Source organism: Antechinus flavipes, chromosome 2 (genome assembly GCF_016432865.1).
Source record: "Antechinus flavipes isolate AdamAnt ecotype Samford, QLD, Australia chromosome 2, AdamAnt_v2, whole genome shotgun sequence".
Taxonomy (NCBI): domain Eukaryota; kingdom Metazoa; phylum Chordata; class Mammalia; order Dasyuromorphia; family Dasyuridae; genus Antechinus; species Antechinus flavipes.
In genome coordinates, this window is record NC_067399.1 from 262351641 (window position 1) to 262376526 (window position 24886).

The 24886-nt window shown below is 33.2% G+C and overlaps 1 protein-coding gene and 1 pseudogene across 1 annotated transcript; both read left to right on the plus strand.

Annotated features, from left to right (window-relative positions):
- The first annotated feature begins 2835 nt into the window (after nucleotides 1–2835).
- On the plus strand, nucleotides 2836–3771 carry LOC127546613 (olfactory receptor 4K1). The gene has a single exon (XM_051973640.1). It carries the CDS (start codon nucleotides 2836–2838, stop codon nucleotides 3769–3771), a length of 936 nt encoding a protein of 311 aa, XP_051829600.1.
- Nucleotides 3772–14554: 10783 nt separating this feature from the next.
- On the plus strand, nucleotides 14555–15494 carry LOC127552505 (olfactory receptor 4K1-like; annotated as a pseudogene).
- The last annotated feature ends 9392 nt before the right edge of the window (nucleotides 15495–24886 follow it).

Genomic DNA, 24886 nt, shown 5'->3' on the forward strand with positions numbered 1-24886 from the left:
AGATATCTTCATGGATAAGGAAATGACAGATAGGATTTTATACACCTGGATTCTTCCAATATGAAGTTAAATGATGACTTTAGTTTTCTGATCTCTAAAATGTGTGTTGTATTTGGGGAAGAACAGGCTAATTTTTTATAAGGTCATATAAATAAAAAAAATATTTAACAAAACATATATTGATGATCAGAATAATTGCACATGTCTAACCTCTATCAGATTTCATGCTATCTAGGGGATGGAAGGGGGAGAAGGAAGGAGAAACATATTCAATACAAAGTTTTTCAAATGTCATTGTTGAAAACTATCTTTGTATGTATTTAGAAAATTAAAAAAAATTTAAATTAAAAATATTGAACACTATTAAGTCAGTAGAATTGAGCAAGATACATAAGCTAGATAAAATACAGTCTCTCTCCTTTTGGAATATATAATTCAGAGGGGATAATAAGACTATGATACATTTGATGTTAATACATAAGAATGCATGATAGGTTCATTAGAGAGATATCATTAAAATGCCAGAGGAGGTCAAAGTAGAAAGCTTTTATAAAAAGGATGATTTGGGAAAACAGGCATTTGAATTTAGGTTTAAAGGCTGGGTGGAAATTCAACAGATGATGAAAGGGAGGGAGGGTATTTCAGTCACAAAGAACAATATGAGAAAATGCATAAAGGTGGAAAAGCATGGATTTGTTTGGGATTCCACAGGTAGTCTTTTGGACTGGAGGATATAGTGTGCAAAAGGGAATTATATTGACAAAGGTGAATAGTAATGTCAGATTGTGAAAAGGCCTTGATTGATGGACAAAAGACTTGGAACTTTACTTGAGAAATAATAGGGAGCTATGAAAATATCAAGCAGAGGGATGATATAATGAGATCTATAGGAAATTATTCTGGCAGTGATATGAAAAATGGATTGAGAGGGTGATAAAGTGGAAGCAAAAATTCCTCTCTGGAAGCTATAACAGGGATGGAGCTGGTTGTTAATGAAGAACTATGCTTAATGAAAGAAGTAGAAATAGAGAAGATGATAAGATACAAGAAATAGTAAGGAGGTAGAATTGATAGAAATGGATTATTTATCGGATATGAAAAATGAAAGGAAAGGAATAAAGCAAAATAATTGATCTGGACAGAAATAGTGAAATCAGAAAGAAGAACAATCTTAGGGGGAGGAAAATAGTAAGTTCACTTTGGGACATGTCATTTGAGGTGCATCTGATGGGACTTGCAAGTAAAACTCTCATGTGGGCAGTGTGAGATGACAGTTTCTTAAAGGAAAGTTCAGGGTCTAACATATAGATGTGGGATTCTGGTTTATAGATAGTAATTAAAGCTAAGAATATTAATTAAACTGAAAAAAGAGAGATAAGAAAAAAGATCAAAAAAGAACTTTGGTGAACACTGGTGTTAAAGAATCAGGAAGAGAGCAAGTCAGCAAATGAGACAGAGAACAAGAATGCTTTTACAGACATTGGAGGAAGGTAGGAAAATTTAGTGTTTCTGAAATCAAAAAAGAATGTGGGAAAAAGGGAGTGGCTATAGTGTATGCTAAAGTCAACTTGTCAAGGAGGATACTAGGGTAAATTTTGCTTAATCCTCATGAATAAAATGAAAAAGAAACTCATCTTAGAAAACTTACACTATCTCTCCAGCATATAGTCTCTTTCTCCTTCATTCCACCTTGTCTATGATAGTATGGTATAAAGGAAAAAACAAATAAACAAACCCTGGATTTAGAATTTGAAGATTTAGGCTTATGTTACTGCTTAGACATTTACTTTGTGAGTGGTTTAGGCTTAATCAGTTATTTTTTGTTTTCTTAAGGTCTTTCAGGGCAGATACTATTCCATCTGCATTGCTTAGTGCCTTAGTGCCTAGTACCACTACTGGAATATAATTGATGCTTTAATAAATGCTTATTTAATCATTTATTCATTCATTCATGAAAATACTTGCTATCAACCCCCAGCAGGATTTTTTAAAGTTATATTGAAACGATCATCATAAGTGGTAAAAGACTATATAAAAAAGCTATTGTGTTAACTAATTGTCCTAAAAATTGCTCTCCTCAAAATACTCCATGCTCCAAGTAAACTAAAACTTCATTTATTCAGACTGGTTTTCAAAACCTTTCACAATATGATTCCAGTCCTCTGAATCTTACTCTTATTACTCCCTGGGTTGACCCTTTCTATTCTAGTCGGACTGGTCTACGAAACATACTTTTCCATAGTTCCTTGTTTTTACTCAAATTCATATAATTTCCTATTTCTGAAATGCTTAACCCTTCTTAACTGCTTATTCAAACCTCTTCATTGTTCTATAGCCAAGTCAAGTTTTATTTCTTCTGTGAAGCTTCTTTACCATTGTACCCTAAAATGAATTATTTTAGATTTTTATTTACCATTCATTTGTCATATGTATATGTAATATACATATATATTCCATATAATTTATCTTTTTAATGTATATATATATCTCAATTCCACTTTAATATGTCTACTAGAGTATACTTAGGGTTGGGAAGAGGAAAAAAAGAGGAAATAACCATCTACTATTATATTGTGTATACTGGAGCATGTAGAGTGTCTACTAGAGTATTATAGAATATAATAGAATATTGTCCTCTATATGTAATAGAAAGCTCAAAATGCTTATTTATTAATATTGCAAATAGTTTTATTATAAATGCATAAAATTGCAAAGAAACTATTTACTTGTATAAAAGAATCAGATTGTTTGTAATGGAAATCATTATGCAATCAATTAATTCTTTCTTTTCTGATTTTCTTCCCTTTAGGTGATAACAACTTATAAACTGAATAAATGGCTGGAGAAAATCAGTCCGTGGTGTCTGAATTTGTACTGCTGGGCCTCTCTAATTCTCGGGAACTTCAATTTTTTTTCTTTGTGATCTTCACCATAGTCTATGTGGCATCTGTACTGGGCAACATTATCATCATCCTCACCATTGCCTCTGATTCCCATTTGAACTCTCCCATGTACTTCCTGCTTAGCAACCTCTCTTTCATTGACATCTGTCAATCCAATTTTGCCACACCCAAGATGATTGCTGACTTTCTTGTTGAGCACAAGACTATCTCCTTTGAGGGTTGCATGGCCCAGATCTTCCTTCTTCATAGTTTTGTTGGAAGTGAGATGATTTTGTTGGTAGCAATGGCCTATGATAGATTTATAGCCATCTGTAAACCTCTGCACTATAGTACTATTATGAATCGGAGACTCTGCATAATTTTTGTGGCTTTATCTTGGACTGTGGGGATTCTTCACTCTGTGAGTCATTTGGCCTTTACAGTAGACCTACCATTTTGTGGGCCTAATGAGGTAGACAGTTTTTTTTGTGACCTTCCCCTGGTGATTGAATTAGCCTGCATGGATACTTATGAAATGGAGATTATGACACTAACCAACAGTGGCCTGATCTCTCTGAGCTGTTTTCTGGCCCTAATTATTTCTTATACTGTTATATTAGTCACTGTCCGGAGCCGTTCCTCAAGTGGTTCCTCCAAGGCTCTCTCCACCTTAACAGCTCATATCACAGTTGTAATTCTTTTCTTTGGGCCATGCATCTACTTCTATATCTGGCCATTTAGCAGACTCTCTGTAGATAAATTTCTTTCTGTCTTTTATACTGTTTGTACTCCTCTCTTGAATCCCATTATCTATTCCCTTAGGAATGAAGATGTTAAGTCTGCCATGAGGAAATTAAAAAGTCGGTATCTCAATTCCTGGAAATATTAGATGACCACCATGTCAGAGAAGCTTCCTGAGACACATTCTCATAGAATCTAATCATAGAAGTTAGCTACTGAATTAGGTTGTGTTCTTTATTATTGTCCCTAAAATGCAAAAAAAAAAAAAGTTGGATGAAATTTTTCCTCATTTCTTCTGATAATGAGGATTAATTATGATGATATGATGAATTAATCATCAATCTTAACTAATATGAATTTTAATCTAAAATATAATATGTTGATTATGATAAATTATCAAATTCCTCCCTTTTGCACAATTGGAAATGTGGAAGATATTTGCCCTTCAAGTGGAGAATGAAGAGTAGTTCCAGAAAGATCTGTATCATGGAGAGAGAAAATGAATAATAAAATAATACTGAATCCTAATCCTAGATTTTCATGTTCTTTGAAAAAGCAAAAGTAAGGGAGAATCAAGTTTCAATCTATATCTAATTTGTTAAGTTGATTTTTATAATTGACTCAGTTTTCTGCCCACAAATATGCTTAGTAGAATAGAGAAAACCTACCATAAGGCAGAGGACCAAGCATAATTTTTTTTTGCAAAAAAAAAAAAAAAAAAGAAAAAAAAAGCATTGTTGAATGAGTGATGGAGACATATGCAATTGTTATTTTTCCCAGTGTTTTTATTTGTACAGTATGATAAAAAGAGTCAACCTTGGTTCATGTGTGTTATTGATTATAATATCAGTACAAATATTTGAGTCACTTAGAAAAAATTTCTTAGGATTTCATATAGGATGACAATTGCTGAAATAATACAATTCCAGATATTGAGATGACTAATAGACAACTCAGTCAATGATCCTGGAAACTTGATCATCTGTATATTTCTTCTGAATTGTGCCAAGAACATTTTGCTTCTGCAATTGTTATTAAAGTAATTTTCATTTTTTACAGTTGCTTTGTTTGTTTTGCATACTGCCCATGCTGATGGGAAAAGAAGTCATTTTATTTACTTTTTTAAAATTAATAATCTATCTTCCCATATATATTTAGGCAGAATACCAGCTCTGAAAGTATTTGCTTTTACTACTTGTTCCTGGACATAGTGCCAAGTGAAAGGCACAAAATCTCACTTCTATGGTGGTTATATACCTCTTCTTCTTTCTAATTATTATGCACATTTAAAATTGAGCAGTGATCATGCCAAGTAAAGAAACATATCCATCCTTCCAATAGAATCAGTCCAACAATAATATGGTGAATCGAGGCTGTGGACCTCTGTGGCCAGGACTGAGATTTACAGAATATCACAAAATTGCAGAGTTTGAAGGCCCCTGAAAAAAAAATCTATGTAATTTACCTTCAAAGTGGCCCTCCATTCTTTGCTTTAATGGTTCCTGAGAGCCATTGTCTCCCAAGATAATCATAGCTATCATGGTTAGTCAATTTTTCTTTACTTTTCTTCTAAATTTTTATCTCAGCAACATTCACCCATTTCCCCAAATCTTCAATCTATTACTTTAAGGAGTATGAAGCATTAAATTCTCCTTAGCTTTGTCCCATACTACCATGTTAACCCATGGGGTTCTTGTGAAAATCAAATGAAATAACAAATGTAAAATGATTTGCAAATTTAAAAAAACTTATAAATTTAGCTGTTATAAATATAGCAAACAATATTTATGAGATAAAAAGGCAAATAGATCAACCAGTGGTTCTTATTTTTTGTCTTCCTTCCCTCCATTCTTCTATCTCTCCCTCCCTCACTTTTTCCTCTCCCTCCCTCTGCTCCTTCATTTCTTTGTTCCTTTATTTGCTTGTTTTTTCCTCTCTCCTTCCTTCTCTCCTTCTTTCCTTCCTTCCTTCCTTCCTCCCTCCCTTCCTCCTTTCCTTCCTTCCTTCCTTCCTTCCTTCCTTCCTTCCTTCCTTCCTTCCTTCCTTCCTTCCTTCCTTCCTTCCTTCCTTCCTTCTCCCTCCCTCCTTTCCTTCCTTTCTCCCTTCCTCCTTTCCTTCTTTCCTTCCTTCCTTCCTTCCTTCCTTCCTTCCTTCCTTCCTTCCTTCCTTTCTCCCTCCTTCCTTTCCTTCCTTTCTCCCTTCCTCCTTTCCTTCCTTCCTTCCTTCCTTCCTTCTTCCTTCTTTCTTTTTCCCTTCTTTTCTTCCTTCCTTCCTTCCTTCCTTCCTTCCTTCCTTCCTTCCTTCCTTCCTTCCTTCCACTTTGTGACTCAATTCTGGCATTAGTTCAGTTCTCTTACTATTCAATAATGGGTCTATTCAAATTTCTGTCTTCTGAGGAAATTTTATTCAATTGTTGTAATTGTGAGAAAACTTAATTGTATTATTTAAACCTATCTCTCTATGACTGGGAAGCTAGACTACATCTGACTTGCTCTTTAAGGACTTTTCACTAAGGACTTAAGTTATCTGATCCAATCATCCAATCAGATACAAAGTTTGATGCATGGAGTTTTCTCACAATTATACATCTCAAGAAACTCATATTTTTTTCCTGAAAACTGACTCCATACTCTTCTTGGGGAGAATAGGACACCCCTCCTTTTGAATTCTGAGAATTGTACTCATTTGCTTTACCACCTTCAAGTTGGAAAATACCTAATCTTTCCTTCAATTATAGACCAGATTACCTTATTTTGCTAAAAAGATAAAAATTATCTTTTTAATGATTTCTTTTAATTATTTTAATGCATAAAATTAATCTCCCCTGTATTCAGGGTCCAGTGCCAAAACTGAGATATCTGATCTCAATTTGTTATGTAATTGGCATGTGTTGCTTAGTAAATTCATATATTCAAAGATTTGAATCTTTGTTTTGTTAATTATTTCACTTTTCACCATCACATGAAAACATTGAATTTGGATTCATGGCCCCTAGATTCAAGCCTTAGCTCTGTCACTGACTACACCTATCAGACCAGAAATTCATACATTAACTTTTTAGTACTTCAGATTCTTTATCTATTGAATAAAAAAGTTCAGTCAGGTGTTCACCAGGTTCTTGCCAGCTTTAAATTTTATGACTTTGTGAGTATTACCACATAGATGGACAACTGGCTAAGTCTAAACTGACTAGATTTTTTTTTCAGATTCAAAAAAGAACTTCCAGGTTCCAGCCAAATTAAGAAGAATTAGTCTTCAGACTAATATAGAGTGCTTGCTTAAATTTATCTATTTTATTAAAGGACCCTAATGCAACAGTTGATGGTTCCATATACTTTAGAAAAGTTACCAAAATTTGTTTATTATTATAGAAAGAACAAAGAAAAAGTTGACTTGGGGTTTGATAATTATGTGGCAAATCATTTAAAGCACATGTAGCACAAGCTATTAATTCAATTTCTTTTTTTTTTAAATTAAAGCTTTTTATTTACAAAACACATGCATGGTTAATTTTTCAACATTGAATCTTACAAAACTTTCTGTTCCAAATTTTCCCTTCCTTCCCCCTCACCCCCTCCCCTAGATGGCAGGTAGTCCAATACATGTTAAATATGTTAAAAATATGTTAAATCCAATATATGTATACATATTTATACAGTTATCTTGCTGCCCAAGAAAAATTAGAAACCTGAGAAGGAAAAGAAAATGCAAGCAAATATCAACAAAAAGAGTGAAAATGCTATGTTGTGGTCTATACTCAGTTCCTACAGGACTCTCTCTGGGTATATATGGTTTTCTTCATCATGAACAACTGGAACTGGTTTGAATCATATCATTGTTGAAGAGAGCCATGTCCATCAGAATTGATCATCACATAATCTTTTTGCTGCTATGTATGATAATCTCCTAGTTCTGCTCATTTCACTTAGCATCAGTTCATGTAAGATTCTCCAAGCTTCTCTGAAATCATCCTGTTGGTCATGTCTTACAGAATAATGAAGACTTTATAACATTCTTATACCATAATTTATTCAGCCTTTCTGCAATTGATGGGCATCCACTCAGTTTCTAGTTTCTAGCCACTACAAAAATGGCTGCCACAAACATTTTTGTACATGTGGGTCCCGTTCTTCCTTTAAGATCTCTTTGGGATATAAGCCCAGTAGAAACATTGCTGGGTCAAAGGGTATGCACAGTTTAATAACTTTTTGAGCATATTCCAAATTGCTCTCCAGAATAGTTGGATCATTCGTAGTTCCACCAACAATGTATCAGTGTCCCAGTTTTCCCACATCTCCTCCAACATTCACCATTATCTTTTCCTGTCATCTTAACCAATCTGACAGATGTGTAGTGGTATCTCAGAGTTGTTTAATTTGCATTTCTCTGATCAATAGTTATTTGAAGCACCTCTTCATGTGACTAGAATTAGTTTCAACTTCTTCATCTGAAAATTGTCTGTTCATATCCTTTGACCATTTATCAACTGAAGAATGGTTTGAGTTTTTATAAATTTGAATTAATTCTCTATATATTTAAAAAATGAGGCTTTTTGAAACTATTTATAGACATATGAAAATATGTTCCAAATCATTATTAATCAGAGAAATACAAATTAAGACAACTCTGAGATACCACTACACACCTGTCAGATTGGCTAGAATGACAGGGAAAGATAATGTGGAATGTTGGAGGGGATGTGGGAAAACAGGGACACTGATACATTGTTGGTGGAATTGTGAACACATCCAGCCATTCTGGAGAGCAATTTGGAACTATGCTCAAAAAGTTATCAAACTGTGCATACCTTTTGATCCAGCAGTGTTACTACTGGGCTTATACCCCAAAGAGATACTAAAGAAAGGAAAGGGACCTGTATGTGCCAAAATGTTTGTGGCAGCTCTGTTTGTAATGGCTAGAAGCTGGAAAATGAAAGGATGCCCATCAATTAGAGAATGGTTGAGTAAAGTGTGGTATATGAACGTTATGGAATATTATTGTTCTGTAAGGAATGACCAGCAGGATGAATACAGAGAGGACTGGCGAGACTTACATGAACTGATGCTAAGTGAAATGAGCAGAACCAGGAGATCATTATATACCTCAACAACGATACTGTTTGAGGATGTATTCTGATGGAAGTTGATCTCTTTGATAAAGAGAGCTTTAATTGATCAAAGATGGACAGAAACAGCTACACCCAAAGAAAGAACACTGGGAAATGAATATAAACTACTTGCATTTTTGTTTTTCTTCCCGGGTTATTTATACCTTCTGAATTCAATTCTCCCTGTGCAACAAGAAAAGTGTTCAGTTCTGCACACATATATTGTATCTAGGATATACTGTAACCTATTCAACATGTAAAGGACTGCTTGCCATCTGGAGGAGGGGGTGGAGGGAAGGAGGGGAAAAATCGGAGCAGAAGTGAATGCAAGGGATAATGCTGTAAAAAATTACCCTGGCATAGGTTCTATCAATAAAAAGTTATTAAAAAAAAAAGAAATGAGGCTTTTATCAGAATCCTTGAATGTAAAAATGTTTTCCCAGTTTACTGTTTCCTTTCTAATTTTGTCTGCATTAATTTTGTTTGTACAAAAACTAACTTTATGTATTAAAAGTTGTCTATTTTGTGATCAATAATGATCTCTAGTTCTTCTTTGGTCACAAATTCCTTTCTCCTCCACAAATCTGAGAGGTAAAGTATTCTATATTTTTCTAATTTGTTTATAATATTATTTATGTCTAGATCATGAACCCATTTTGACCTTTTCTTGGTATATTGTGTTAGGTATGGATCAATGCCTAGTTTCTGCCATGCTAGTTTCCAATTTTCCCAGCAGTTTTTATCAAATAGTGAATTCTTATTCCAAAAGCTGGGGTCTTTGGGATTGTCAAACACTAGATTGCTATAGTCATTGACTGTTTTGTCCTATGAACCTAATTCATTCCACTGACTGAGCACTCTTTCTTATCCATTACCTAATGGTTTTGATGACAGCTGTTTTATAATATAGTTTTAGATCTGGTACAGCTAGACCACCTTCATTTGCATTTTTTCATTAATTCCTTTGAAATTCTTGACTTTTTTTTCTTCCAGATGAATTTTGTTATTATTTTTTCTAGATCTATAAAATAACTTTTTGGAAGATTGATTGGTATAGCATTCAATAAGTAGATTAATTTTGGAAGTATTGTCAGTTTTATTATATTCACTTAACCTATCCAAGAGGACTTGATATTTTTCCAGTTGTTTGGATCTGACTTTATTTTTGTAGAAATGTTTTGTAGTTGTGTTCATATACTTTTGATTTTCCCTTGACAGATAGATTCCCAAATATTTTATACTATCAATAATTATTTTAAACAAAATTTCTCTTTGTATCTCTTGCTGTTGGACTTTGTTGATGATAGATAAAAATGCTGATGACTCCTGTGAATTTATTTTGTATTCTGCAACTTTGCTAAAGTTGTAGATTGTTTCTAGTAGTTGTTTAGTTGATTCTCTAGAGTTCTCTATGTATACCATCATATCATCTGCAAAGAGTGATAATTTGGCTTTCTCAATACTTACTCTAATTCTATCTCAGCTTTACCTGTTAAGTCTCTTTTAACAAGCTGTTGACTCTTTTCATAAATTTTTTGTATCAATCTCATTTCTTTCCTAGTTTTTTCCCTACTTCTCTTAGTTGATTTAAAAAACTTTTTTTGTACTTCTAGAAATTCTTGTTGGGCTTGTGTCCAATTCACACTTGTTCTTTGAGGATTTCCTTTTAGTTGTTTTGACCTTGATGTCTTCTGACTTGTGTTTTGGTTTTTCTTGCATCCATAGCAACCTGTTATGGTCAGATTCATTTTAAAAACTCATTTTATAATCTATTTCTTGACTTTTAATGTTATTTTAAAATTGGACTCTGCTCCCAGAGTGAAGGTGACACTGTTCTAATTTTTGTGTTGTTATTTTCAGAACTATTTTTGTATGTCTGTAAGTTTTCAGTGCTTTCAAAGTAGTATAATGCAATGTTCTCCTGGCCTTTGTTATGGTCTTTACTTTGGGAAGAACCTTGTTCCTCTGCAATGACAAATGCTAATATCTACTATACATACACACACAGACATATGTATGTGTATATGTGTATATATACATATAAAAACACATATTTATAAACAAATATTTGTACATAGAGATATTTTATATATATATATAATTTATTAGAGAAATTTGATACTTTTGTTTTCTAACTTGACCTGTTTCCTTCTTATCATGTGTCCATTAATTTTGTTGATGCAGAAACTTATTAGTTTCATGTAATCAAAGTTATCATTTTTAATCTTTTGTAATTACCTCTATCCTTTTTTTTGACTGAGAATACATAAGCTTCTTTTCTAGCTTTGTCTTAATAACACAATCTTGTTATTGTTTGTTAACTGTTAAGATCATACAATTATTTAGAACATACTATGAAATGTGTTATAAATTGTTGGTCTAAGTCTAATTTTTGCCAGACTATTATCTAGTTTTCTTGTCAATTTTTATCAAATAAAGAGATATTTTAAACTATTTCATGTTTTCTGGTTTATAGAACATTTAGTTATTGAGTTGTGTTTCTGATTCTCCTTTTCTAATTTGCTCAATTATCTCTCTACTTTTTAACAAATGCCTAATATTTTTGATAATTGTGTTTTACAATATTGTTTGATGTCTGGAAATATGTTACATCTAAGTTAAAGGAATTGGAAAACTCTTAGGTCCCCTTTCCATTGAGAATTAAGTAAAAATGTCTTTGGCTTTTTTTCTAATGCTTTCCTTTCTTCCCCTGGCTGTAGGCTTACCTCTTTGATCTTTACCCTTACTTTGCTTAGAGAAGTATTTAAAGGAGGATGGGATAAAAGGGATATTTAAAAACTAATTTCATTACCTTATAATCATGTTGGATTTGAATCAGCTGTATTGAAGTGTCACTGAAAAATAAGTATCCCTGGCTCCTTTCAACAATGAGGTGATTCATGCCATTTCTAATAGACTTATGAAGGATAGAGCCATTCCCATCCAGAAAAAGACTATGGGGACTAAATATGTACCACAACATAACATTTGCTCCTTTTTGTTGTTGTTTGCTTACTTTTTTGTTTCTTTCTCATTTTTTCACTTTTTGATCTAATTTTTCTTGAGTAGCATGATAAATGTGGAAATATATGTAGCAGAATTGCACATAACATAGTTTTCTATCCATGTGAATAGGGTGGGAGAAAGAGAGGGAGAAAAAAAGTTGGAACAGAGGGTTTTCAAGGGATATCTTTGCATGTATTTTAAAAAATAAAAAGCTATCATTTAAACAATATATGTATCCTCATGTTCTTTCCAATATGTAATGGATGTTCCAAAAGCCATAATGCACTTTTAAACTTTACGTTTACATAGGAAATGGTAATAAACATAGGGATCACTTCAGATGGAATTCCCTGGAAGCCATGGTAGAAAACATTGACTGCATTTATTTATGAAACATTAAACAGGGGGAAAAGTTCCTATTTTATCAGACTTCATTGAAAGTCAAAATTCATGTTTAAAATGACTTCAGGTTTAATACTCATTGTCAAGCTGCTTTGCTATGCTCTATAGTGTAGTAAGGCCCTATGTTCAAATAAGAGTTCAATAAAAATATCATTTATTTATCCCTAGATTTGGAGATTGTCATTATCATTTACAATAGTGCTTAGAAGCCATTTTATAATTCTGTATTAAAACCACGATACTGTCTTTTTAATTTATGGAATAAAACAAGCATTTTCATAAAATAGTACAATAACAAAGATGATTATACATGAAACTTCAAATCTGCTATATATAAATTGTTGTGTATTCCTTTCAAATACACAACAAAATTATATATTTTTTCTTTTTCCAAATCCTGTTTCCTCTCAATGACCTAGCAATGTATGTCTAAAAGAAATCTTGTTATGTGTTTGCTAGATTTTTAATAAGAAATCACAATAAGATCCTTAGAATTAGTCATAGATTTCTTTAATCTGCTTTATAGAACATAAAATTACATAGAATAATAGTATATGAGAAACTGGGTATCTTTAACTTCAATTCCCTATAGAATGCACTATTACAAAGACCAGATTTTGAGAAAACTATAAATTGAATAAGGAAAGTGATATTAAATATTCATTCTTCAGTGAAAATGAGGCTTTATACAAATGTACATTTGAAAAAGCAGAAAGATGAGATGAATAATCTAGTCAGGTGAAGGTAAATTCTCTGAATTTGAATAGAAGAGTCATGAAGTGAAGAGGGAGGGAGGGAAGGAAGGAAAAAGAGAGAGCGTCAAAGTATCCTTTTGAACAAAATATTTTATTTGATTTTGCTGTCATTCAGTTGTTCCAGTAATATTTGACTCTTCATGACTCCACATGGGGTTTTCTTGGCAAAGATCCTGGAATAGTTTGCCATTTCTTTTTCCAATTCATTTTTATAGATGAGGAAAGTGTGTCAAATAGGATTAAGTAGCTTGTCAAGTGTCACACAGCTATTAAATATCTAAGATCAGATTTGAATTTGGGGAAGATAAGTCTTCCTGACTCTAGGCTCTATGCTCTATCCATTGTGCTGCCTAGCTGCTCTAATTTAATGTTAAGATAATTGTCTGTTAAATTATTAAATTTGCTGTTATGGGATCCAGACCATTGGGAAAAAAAAAGGTGATACAAGATAGAATGCAATTTCACAACCATGCTCACAAGAATAAACAGAGCTCAAATTCGACTGAAAATATGATTGAGTGCCTATTGTGTACACCAAATTTTTCTAAGATATAATTCTGACTCTCTCACTACCTTGAAAAGAAATCATTGGACCTGAGGATTTTTCATTGTTTGAGAGACCCTGCAACATAGACACTTCTTCCACTAAGGCATATTGACATATCAACAAAATCAAGCTTAATCTATGTGCAAGGAACCATACTAAATGCTAATGTACAACAAAATCCAAAATACTTCTTGCTCTCAAGTGACTTGTTCATGGTCATATAGCCAGTTTATGTCGAAGATAGAATTTAAATCTATGTCTTTTAGATCCTAATACTGGTCATTTTTCCAAGATGCCATACTATTTTGGAAGTAACTAAATGTTAATCAGATAAAATATAAACTTCTTTGTCAGGTATTGAAAGACATCCATAATCTGCCTTCAACTAATCTTGTTTCACAAAATTTCCCTTCATGGTCCTTCAATTTCTTTTCTTTTCTTTTCTTTTTTTCTGGTCTTTAAATTTCAGACAAACTAGATAACACTTTCCAAGTCACACACTTCCCTAACCTTCTTCTGTCATCTTCCCAAGTTGCTCTTCATTCCTGGAAAATACTCCCTCATCTTCTTTACCATTGCATTCAAAATTTATTTCAGGTAATCCCAGAAAGCAGAAATTTGTCTGCTGGAAACTGAGAACAAATTGTACTTCTGGAATTTTCCTTAAAGAACTCTGTCTGGATCTCTGTTTTCCCACCATCACATTTAATATTTGTATCATATTTATCTGTGGTCTTCCTACATCTTGCCTATTAGATTGTAAACTCCATTAAGTCAATGACTGAGTTACTTTTCATGTTTGTATTCCCAGTGCTACTATATATAGCTATTATATTTAATAGATGTCATATATATATACATATATATATATCTTAATACATGTGTGTATACACACATACATACGCACACATATATACTACATACACACATACACACACATATATATATAACATAGTTAACTATATGAGTATAATTTAGTTCCTATTTGTTGAATTGAATTTCATTGTGCAATAAAAATATGGGGGAAGGGAGAAGTCATCCTATAATGTAATGATTAAACTCATTTTATGTTTTTTTTTTATTCTAGCTAACTTCAAACCCCTCAGTTTTATAAATGGAGTGGAGCAATAAGTCAGTGGTGATTGAATCCATTCTGTTGGGTCTGTCTAGTTCTTGGGGACTCCAGCTTTCCCTTTTCTTTGTCTTCTCAGTATTTTATGGAGCTGCTGTTTTGGGCAAGCTGTTTATTATCCTCACAGTCATTACAGACTCTCACCTGCACTCTCCCATGTACTACCTCCTCAGCAATCTCTCCTTCATTGATGTGTGCCAGGCCACCTTTGCTACTCCCAAAATGATTACTGACTTCCTCAATGAGCACAAGACCATCACTTTTGAGGGCTGCATGTATCAAATCTTTTTTTTTTTTGCATGTATTTGGGGGCACTGAAACAGTGCTTCTTGCAGCAAAGGCCTATGACAGGTACATTGCCATTTGTAAACCCCTTTACTATATGACCATCATGAGCCAAGATGTGTGCACTGCTTTGGTGGGGGTTTCATGGACTATTGGTATCTTGCACTCAGCAAGCCACTTGGCTTTCACAGTGAGTTTGCCTTTCTGTGGGCCCAACAAGGTAGACAATTTCTTCTGTGACCTTCCTCTAGTGATCAAGCTTGCCTGTTTAGATATTTACTTTCTAGAGATCATGGTACTGACCAACAGTAAGCTGCTATTGCTTATCTGCTTTATCCTTTTACCAATTTCCTACAGTTTTCCTTGTCACTGTCCGAAGTCAATCCTCTAAAGGGACCTCAAAAGCACTTTTCACCCTCTCTGCCCATGCTATTGTTGTGGTGCTTTTCTTTGGGTCATTGATCTTCATCTACATTTAACCTTTTGATAGTTCTCCATTAGCAAGTATATTTCTATATTTTTCACCGTCTTTATTCCATTCTTGAATCCAGTCATCTATACTCTGAGGAATGAAGAGGTGAAGGCAGCCATAAGGAAACTGGGGAATCAGCACATAGAGTTCAAACAGATGTCCTAGAATATCAATATGATGAGGAAGTTCATTCCTAAGAAATCCTATATGATGTGTAAATAATATTTCTGTTGTTATTGTTGGCTTCTGAATATTACAGGCTTCAACTCTGTAGAATGCTGCAATAGAGCTCATTGTTTTATGAATGCAGATGTATAGAGTCATTATGATGAAATAGTATATAATAACACAATTAAAGATCAGAAAAGGACTTTAAAAATCAATCATCTAGTCTAATTTTTTTCATTTTACTGCTGAGAGAAAGAAAATTAGCATTTATATAGCACCTACTATGTGCCAGATACTGAGCTATATGCTTCCAATATTATCATATTCGATCTTCATAAAAACCCTGGGACATAAGTACTGTTATTAACTCCATTTTATAACTGAAGAAACTGAAGTATGCAAGTTAAATGATTTGGCCAGATATCTAGCAAATGAGTGACATCTTTCTGACTCTAGGGCCAGTGTTTTATCTATTGTAACACTTCACACAATGATGACTGTCAAAGACTGTCAAAGAAAGGATCAGAACTTATGCTTTCTGTTCCATTTTTACTATGCCATAGTAGAAATCCCAGAGCAAAATAGAAAAGATAGTGTACAAAGATCAAGTCTTCTATGGCCACCAGTTGAAGTTGTCTTTTTAAATAATGTGTTTTCTTCTGTTGTTTTGTCATTTTAAAATATAGTGTTCACATTTTACCTGTAGGAAACTGTCAGTATATGTTTTCTATTTGTTCCCTAATATTGAATATAAATCATATAAGTAGACATCCTCTTTTTATAAGCTTCTTGCCCCACAATTCATTTATTAAAGAAACACTTCCAAGAAATTATGTAACACACAATATTTTGGTGTGGGGAGTGGGAAAGAACATATAATAGGCAACCTTGGTTACCATGAAGATTACTTTATTGTATGAAATACAATATCCAGTACAGAACAAATCCAGAGTTTTATTTTTCCTCTTTGTTTTGTTTTGTTTTTCTTGCAAATGACTTATAAGAGAACAAAGAATGTGGATTAGCAGCCCCAAAGATAAGAATCAAGATGGCCAGCAATTGAAGAGATGAAACCTAAACTTTAATAGCAGAGAGAAGCCCATCAACCACATGGTTAGACCCCAGCCAAGATTCACCTAACAGAGAGTGGAGATTTGCCATGCAAAGACACACCTAATATAGAAATATGCTCAGTGAACAACAGAGATGCAGTGACCAATAGGGAGCAGCAGAGAGCAATGTGAATCCATCCCTATAGAAGATGGTACTATTCTGTATTACTATTTTGTATAAGTTGCCCTAGCCATGTGTGTGTTTTGATAAATCATTTGTTTTCTTTTTGTGCCATCTACACCTATGTATTATTCCCTCCTTACTCATATCCTGGCACACTGGTTCCTGCTCTGAGTGATAATATATATTCTCTGGTCATATGTTTTCCTCCTGGTCACATGTGCTCCTTGTATGTGTGCTCTTTCTACCTCTGTTCTGTAACCCTTAGGAAAGTGGAACTAGTGTTTATTTGGGCAGAATTTTATTTTTTTTATTGACATTTTATTGGTATTTCTTTTTGATTTTATATTTTTTATTTTGAATTGATGTGTTCTATTGACTCTCAAGTAATAATAAAATCCATCGTTTGAGGCCTGGAAACTGACTCTGAGTGTTGTTAATAACCATTCAGTACTTTCAACCTGGAGGCTCACATTCAGAGTGAATTGGAAATCTCCTGTAAGAGAAGATTAATTTTTTTAGTGTGAGGTTAAGGTTCAGAAATCATCAAACTACAAATCAGGGTTAATTTATTGTTTTGTTTTGTTTTTTCACTGTTTAGACTTAAGAAAGTGATAGAAAAAAATTTGTTATACCACAACAATATTCCAACCTAATCACATTCTAAATGAAAAATTGCTTATGAAAAGTTTTTCCCAATTTTCTGAATTCTTTCTATTCTTGGCTACATAGATTTATTTATATAAGGAAATTTTAATTTAAAATAATCAAAATTTTAAAAAATTAAAAAAAAAAGTAAAAAAAAAATTCCCTGAAAAAAATAATCAAAATTATCCATTTTATACTTCAACTATGCTCTCACTTTTTAAGATAGTTTAAGATATGATCCTGCTGAATCTCTTTCTTTGCATCTTTTCCCCCTGCTTTCTTTGAAGTTTCTGACCTTTTGTTCTTCATTTTAAACTTTATTATTATTATTTTTCCAATATAATAAGGTATAACATTGAATAAATAGTCAGGTAAAATAGTCATTTTTACAATAATAGATATTTAATGAATACTTATTTGACTGAATATTTTACCAAAGCATCTAGAGCAATTTAGGGGTATACCTCCTTGGATACTCACTTGCATCTTTTTCTGGAAAATGGACAAGATGTGGTTCTGGACAAGGTGGGGGTATTTAAACTATGAGCATATACATTTTTGAGTTTAATTTTCATTATGAACACTCAAATCTGGAACATACAGAAAAACAACAAATCGAGTCTTGATTTGTAAGGAATTTAAATATCCAGAAAAGTGCTCAATTAAGTAAAATTAAATTGAAAAGCCTTCCTTGCCAAGGCAAGCCTTCTCCTAGTCACGAAGGAAGCTCGTCACCAATCCCAAGGCTGACCTTCAGCTTACAATCCTTTTACCATGGGACATTGGTGAGGGGAGTTGAGGGAAGAAGGAGGTCTATTTGTTTGACTTACAAAATCTTCCTCACTCCAGGTAATTAGCGAAAAAGAAATATGTAATAGCAGAGCAGAGATTTTAATGGAGGTTGGCAGAAGGAAATTCACACACTAAAGATTATTGACATGTCCCTGTCTCTGCTTTCCATGAGACTAAACCATAAAGAGAAGAGGACATTGGGCGTCATAGATATAAAGATTTACAATCAGAAGTGACAAGAGAAGTCAGGTGTAGCTATCATCTAGACAGATGGGGAAAAAAAATGAAATAAGTGAAGTGATTGGTCCAGAACCAAACAGCCAGCAAATATCTAAGTCAGGATTTGAGTGCAGATTTTCTAAACTTCAAGTATACAAGTACTTCCTGCCTAAGAAGGTTATTGCTTCAAGGCTTAAATTAGATAATAAAAGTGAAAGATCTTTGTAACCATAGAATGTTATAAAAATATAAGTTGATTTTTAATAATTTAACACTTTCCAATCAGCGATGTTTACTTTAGGTACATTGGGAAGTCTCATTTTCCACTAAGCCCACACTTTTGGGGGAAAAGAAGAGAACTTTTTGAGTTTTCTAGATTACTTATAGAAGTATATGGAATAAAAGACAGTCTTCACTTTTTCCTCTGTTCTTTCATGTAATTATTTTTATTTCACACTGCCAGACAAAAAAAGTTCTCAGCTATCTTCTTCCTAAATTTTCCTTCCAAATGGGCAAAATTCCAGTTGGAACATTGACTTATTACCATTCAACCAAAGGTAGTGTTGCCATGGCAACATGACCAGTCCTATTTTTGAACCCTAGAATTGTTTTTCTCTCTGGATGTAGAATTTGAAAATAACAATAAGAAAAACAAAAGTTTTTATCCAATTAATACTTTATAACTACAAAATATTTTATAGACATTACTTCACTGCATCCTCACACATAAGCCATTGAGCTGGGTAACATAAGTATTGTTAAGCTCAACTTTCGAATAAGGAAATTGAGTCTCAGAGAAGGAAGTGAATTGTCTCAGATCACACAGCTAAGTGTGTGGGAGAGTTGAATCCAGTTCTGTCTCTAAATGCTCTGAATATCTCTAAACTAAATGGCTTATTCCTAGATAGAATCATTAATTCATTTCTAAAGGATAATATTTCCTCTTATATAAAATAATGAATATAAAATAACAATAATAACCACAATAATAATAGTTAAAATTCATATAGCATTTTGCTATAAGCCAGGAATTGTGTTAACCAATTTTTTTAGGCAATTGAAGTTGTGACTTTGCCCAGGGTCACACAGCTAGGAAGTGTTAAGTGTCTGAGGTCAGATTTGAATTCGGGGCCTCTTGACTTCAGGGCTGATGCTCTCTCTACTGCATCACCTAGCTGCCCCTGTGTTAACCATTTTATAATTATTATTTCATTTGATCTTCACAACAAATCATGGGAGAGTGGTAGTATTATCATTCCCATTTTACAGGTAATGAAACTGACGCAGACAGAGATTACCTTGCTCAGAGTCACATAGGTAGCAAGTATAAGAAGCCAAATTTGAACTCAAGTGATCTTAACACCTAGTATAGTGCTCTATCCACAGCGTGGGTTTATGACTACCCAAGTCCCTCCTTTTGTAGGGAATGAGTTGGGGACACCAAAGATGAGGCAAATAATGAAGTAATATATTCCTAAATGTCTATTCCATAAAACTTTTTCTTAAAGAGCAAATCTTTTAATAAGGTACTTGGCTCTGATTCTGCCATTTTCTAGCTGTGTTATGGGCAAGTAATAACCTGTCTGATTCCTATTTTCTCAATTGTATCAAACATCGTAATACTTGCACAATTTACCTTACAGGGATTATAATTTAAATGCTTGTTAACTATTAAGTATTATAAAAATATTGAAATACCATTTTCTTTATTGTTATCCATTACCTGTTCTTATTCAATGTTTGTTTGAAAAAGCACTCTAAATCATCCTTAGGGAGTCTTTGGCACTAAAACTCCTCCAGGTTTTTGAATCCTTCCCAGAACAAGATGACTTCAGCTGTCAAAGCATAAGTCTCCAGAGGGTCTGCTGGTCACTGTGATTTTATGTCATCATTGACCTAATTAATCTCTAATTTTCAAGGGAAAGTATCTGCCTATATCTATGTCCCTGAGAACAATAATACTGCAACAGGTGGAAAACTTGAAATCAGAGAAGATACTCTATGTCCCGAAGAATGCTGTTACACTAGGATCAACTTTTTAACTAGTAAGTGAAAAGACTATAAGAGAAAGGATGAGAAGGGCAAAATGTTGATTTAATCTCCTAAAATGAAGGAAAAAAGGGCACTGAAATAGATTTCCAGAAGCTCTTTCCCCCTTTAGTCTTTTTAAATTTCATTTAAATTTTCTTTAATTTTTTTTCTGTGGTAGAAGTAGTTTACTTTTAATATTATGTCTGGATCTCTTTATATTTGACATAGAGTTGAATCAATAACTTTTTATCAGTTATCATGACACTCTGTATTTGTTTGTCATCTGTGTGAATGGATTGGCCCTTGTAAAGAAAAAAGAATCCATAATATTAATTACATTACTAAAATGACTAGTGTCATCATAGAATCATAGAGTCTTAGAGGTGAAAGGGATCTTGGAGATCAAAAAAGGTCCAAACCTTTCATTATATTGTAGAAGAAATAGCTGCAGTTTATAGAGGTGAAAGAACTTGCTGAAGATCACCTAGTGGTTCAATCAGTGGCAGACTGAAGGTTTACTGATTATCAACCCAATGGTTTAGTTTTTTGTTGTCATTTGGGAGGTTTCAATATTAGAAAATTCTCTTTAATTATTTCTTTCTGTTTTTAACTTAATATAAAAGATACATAAATGTAATACGAATTTATCTGCATGCTAATTCAAATATAGTCGATGACAAGGTCAAACGATAGATGCAAATGCCATTTGTTTAGCATTTGCTGTGAGCAAACTATGTCCCTGCATGAGTTCTGATTTTAAGAACCTTATAATATTGTTTCAATTTTTTTGTAATTTAACAAAATATTTTATTTTCAAATTATGGGACAAATGAACATTTTCATAACATAATACGATAAATGAGATGATTGCAAAGGAAACTGAAAATCTACTATGTACAACTTGCTATTTCCACTGAATATACAAATTTATCCTGAAAATTTCTTTTTTCCCTTTCTTCTCCCAACTAAAGGATACCATTAGAAACAAATGGGTACATGTAAAATAGTCTTCTATTTATCATTTCTTTCTCCGGATACAGATAAGTTCTACCTTCACATGTCCTTCATTTTTCATTTGTGTATTTCTAAAATCAAAATTTCTTAGTCATTTAGCAAGCAAAAATCAAAGAAAATACGTCTTCTATCTTCCAAATTCATTCAGTTGATGTTCTTACTATGAGAATTCAACATTCTCAACTCTCTACAAGGAAATCTATTAAAATCCACAAAACTAATATGCATTTAATAAATGGAACTGTACTTCACCTAAAAATTAGAGAGTTTTTTTTCCTGGTGATTGCTATTCTGACTTCTGGAAGTTCTCCTTTTTAGCCAAACTGCTGGGTTTCTCAGGTTCACATTATTTATTTTTAAATTTTTTATTGAGATCTTTGTTTCTATATTATCTTCATTGCTTAAATCTGTCTTCTCTCATCCAGCAAGCAATCTATTGTAACAATGAATAAAAAAGAAAAACAATCCACCAAAACTAACAAATTAATGCTGTGAAACAGTTTATGATGTGTTCCACATTCAGTAATGTATACATAAAAAAGGGCTTTAATCTTTTATTGTCTTATGGACCCCTTTGTCAATCTGATGATGCATATGAACCCCTTCTCAAAATTATGTTTTAAATAATTAGGGAAATTTTAAATTTCAGTTATAAGTTAGTCAAAAATATTTTTTCCCATCTAAATTTAAGGATGCTCTGAAATCTATCCATTGTTAGTCTATAGAACTGCAGCTAAGAAACTCTGTTCAAAAGCAGGCTAGAAGCTGCCTCTTTGCCACAACTATGAGAATGAATGTGTAGACACTGTCAAGTGAAATCAAGGCTGGAGGAACAGCTGCTTAAAACACCCCCATTATCTTGCTGTTTGGAATGGTGGCCAGAGATTTGGTCTGGTAGCCATTGTGTTTTGTTACTGAAAATGCCATATAGACAGGCTCAGAAACCACAAATTGAAAATAGTAACCCTTAGACAAAATTGTGAAGTATGTAAAGATTGTCTTCTGTATCTTTTCCACTGTGTATCCTATCTTCCAAATTTTCCTCTTTCAGAGTTTTCTCCAGGTACTCACTTCAAAATTTCCTAGGACCCATTGGAGCATTCTATTTAGCCTTGTTTTCCCCATTTTGTTATCAACTCATACTATCTTTCTTTTCTCTTGTCCAGAAAGCTAGTTACTTCCATGTTATCCTCCTCATCAAACTTTCTTGTCATTTATTGCATCCATTAAGGTCAGATTCTTTGTGCCTTACAAGATGATAATTGGTTACTCTAAGTAAAAGAATACTTGTTAAAGTTCCAGTTACTGAATTTAAGTGACTTATCCATCATCACAGAGGTAGGAAACACATCAAAAGCAATGAGGAAAGAGGCAATTAAACATTTTAAGTAAATTACCTAAGGTCCCATGACTATTTAAAAGATAGAAGTGGGAATAAAAGCACTACAATCCATTGTTCTGGCTAATATTCTCCAATCCAATATTTTATTTTTTAAATTGGTAATCCGTCATAAGGAAAAAAGCTTTGATGTTGTGGAAGTCCCTATTAATCAAGCAATTTTCAAATCCCTGGAGTGGAATAAGGAATCATTAACATTCCATCAGTACTATTGTCTAGAGGAAGATCATCTTCAAGAGGAAAATTCTGTCCCGTAAGTGTTATCATCAAGCAAAACAGAGATCAATATGGCTATCTCAAAATCAATTTTGTATTTGGAAGGAAGAATAGGAACCAGGATGGACACATTAAAGAAGATAAATCCTATTTTAGTTATGGGAAACTGGGGAATTATACTACATATAGTATAAGAAGTTTAATAAGGAAGTTATTCCATGATGTATAGAGAAAAAGGGAAGACAGTCACAGAATCATAATATCACAAAAAGGAGTTCAAAGATCTGAACAGGAATCTTCCTATATAATATCTCCATTAGAACTTTACTTGTACTTCTTTATTATTAAGACTTGACTACTGATGCAAACAGCCCACTCCATTTTTAAATAACTATTTCTTCTCTTTGAATTGAGCTAAAACATTTCTCCTGATGTCTCTACAACTTTCATGCAGTTTTCCTAATTCTAGCTTCTGATATCCATCTAAGCAAGTCAAATCCTTCTTTGGTATGAGTTTTTTTTTTTTTTTAATAATTAAAGACAGTTGTCATAAGTACCCTTTCCACCATTCACTCATCAGCTTATTGACCTCAAATCCTAGGTTAGAAGAACATTACAAAAACCATTTATAATGGTGAAGAGGCTCTGTTAGGATTGGAACTAAGATTTTCCTGGGAAGATTAGGTCCTGGTAGAATTCCTTTGTTCTCCATCTGGATAGCTGAGATAGGCAAAATCTCAATGAACCTCTGAGGTGAGAGTTTGACTAAGATGAGGAGAAAGACACTGAAAAAAAGATTGGAAGACACAAAAAAAGAAAGTTATTAATTTCAAACTTTGTGACTGAGTAAAAACCCCTAAAAAACCAGGATATGATCTATTTCCTTTTGAATTTGCTTTGGTCAGACTGCTGAAGCAAAATGTTGCTGAGGACATGTTAAATAAAAAAGAGATGTTCATATGTCAGAGGTGAAGGGGATAAAGGAAGGGACAATAGCTCTCATACTCCTAAAGTAGACATCTGTCTTTATTATTTCACTAGTGAACTCAGGAAGGCTCTTGACTCCATCTTTGAAGGAAGGAATACAGAGAATTTAGACACAGCAAAACTCCATTTGGGGATTTTTCAATTAAGACAAACATATAGACCTGTTTGATAAAGTTTAAGAAAATTGCAACTGGACTAATTGCAAAACTTTCATGCTCACTCTAATCATAGTCATAGAACTATGATACAAATGCTACAGAAGCATTACTAGCTTAAGTCTTCTATCCCACATCAGCTCTTAATATCTATCTCCAACTTCCCATATATTCTTTTTTCCAAGCTACCATCACTCTTCATTCATTATTCTTTACAAATGTTCCCCACAACATGGATTCAATTGCTTCAAACCCCTTCTGAAAACCTCTAGCTTATGAATGTTGTTTTTTTAATGGCACTCAGAACTGCTACACAAAGCTCCAGATATTATCTGGCACATATTAGAAAGAGTATGCATCTCAATATTTTTTCTGCTTTTTGGAAGCACTAAGGAGCACTACCACTCTAGAGCCTGTGGCCACAGTAGAGCAGGAACCCTCATTATACTTCCAGAGCAGAAAAGAATGCTTATGAGTGAAAAATAAAAATAAATAAACTAGGAAAATGTGCAAACAACAGAAAAAAATTTCACAATAGAAAGTTATTATAGTGGCAAGGAAAATCAAAAATATATTCAGAATAAGATAAAGTCAAAGGTCCTACATTCAAAGCCTCTAAGAAAAATGCAAAATTTGTCTCAGGTTATAAAATGGTTGAAAAAAGGATTTTGAAAATCAAGTAGGAGAAATAAAGG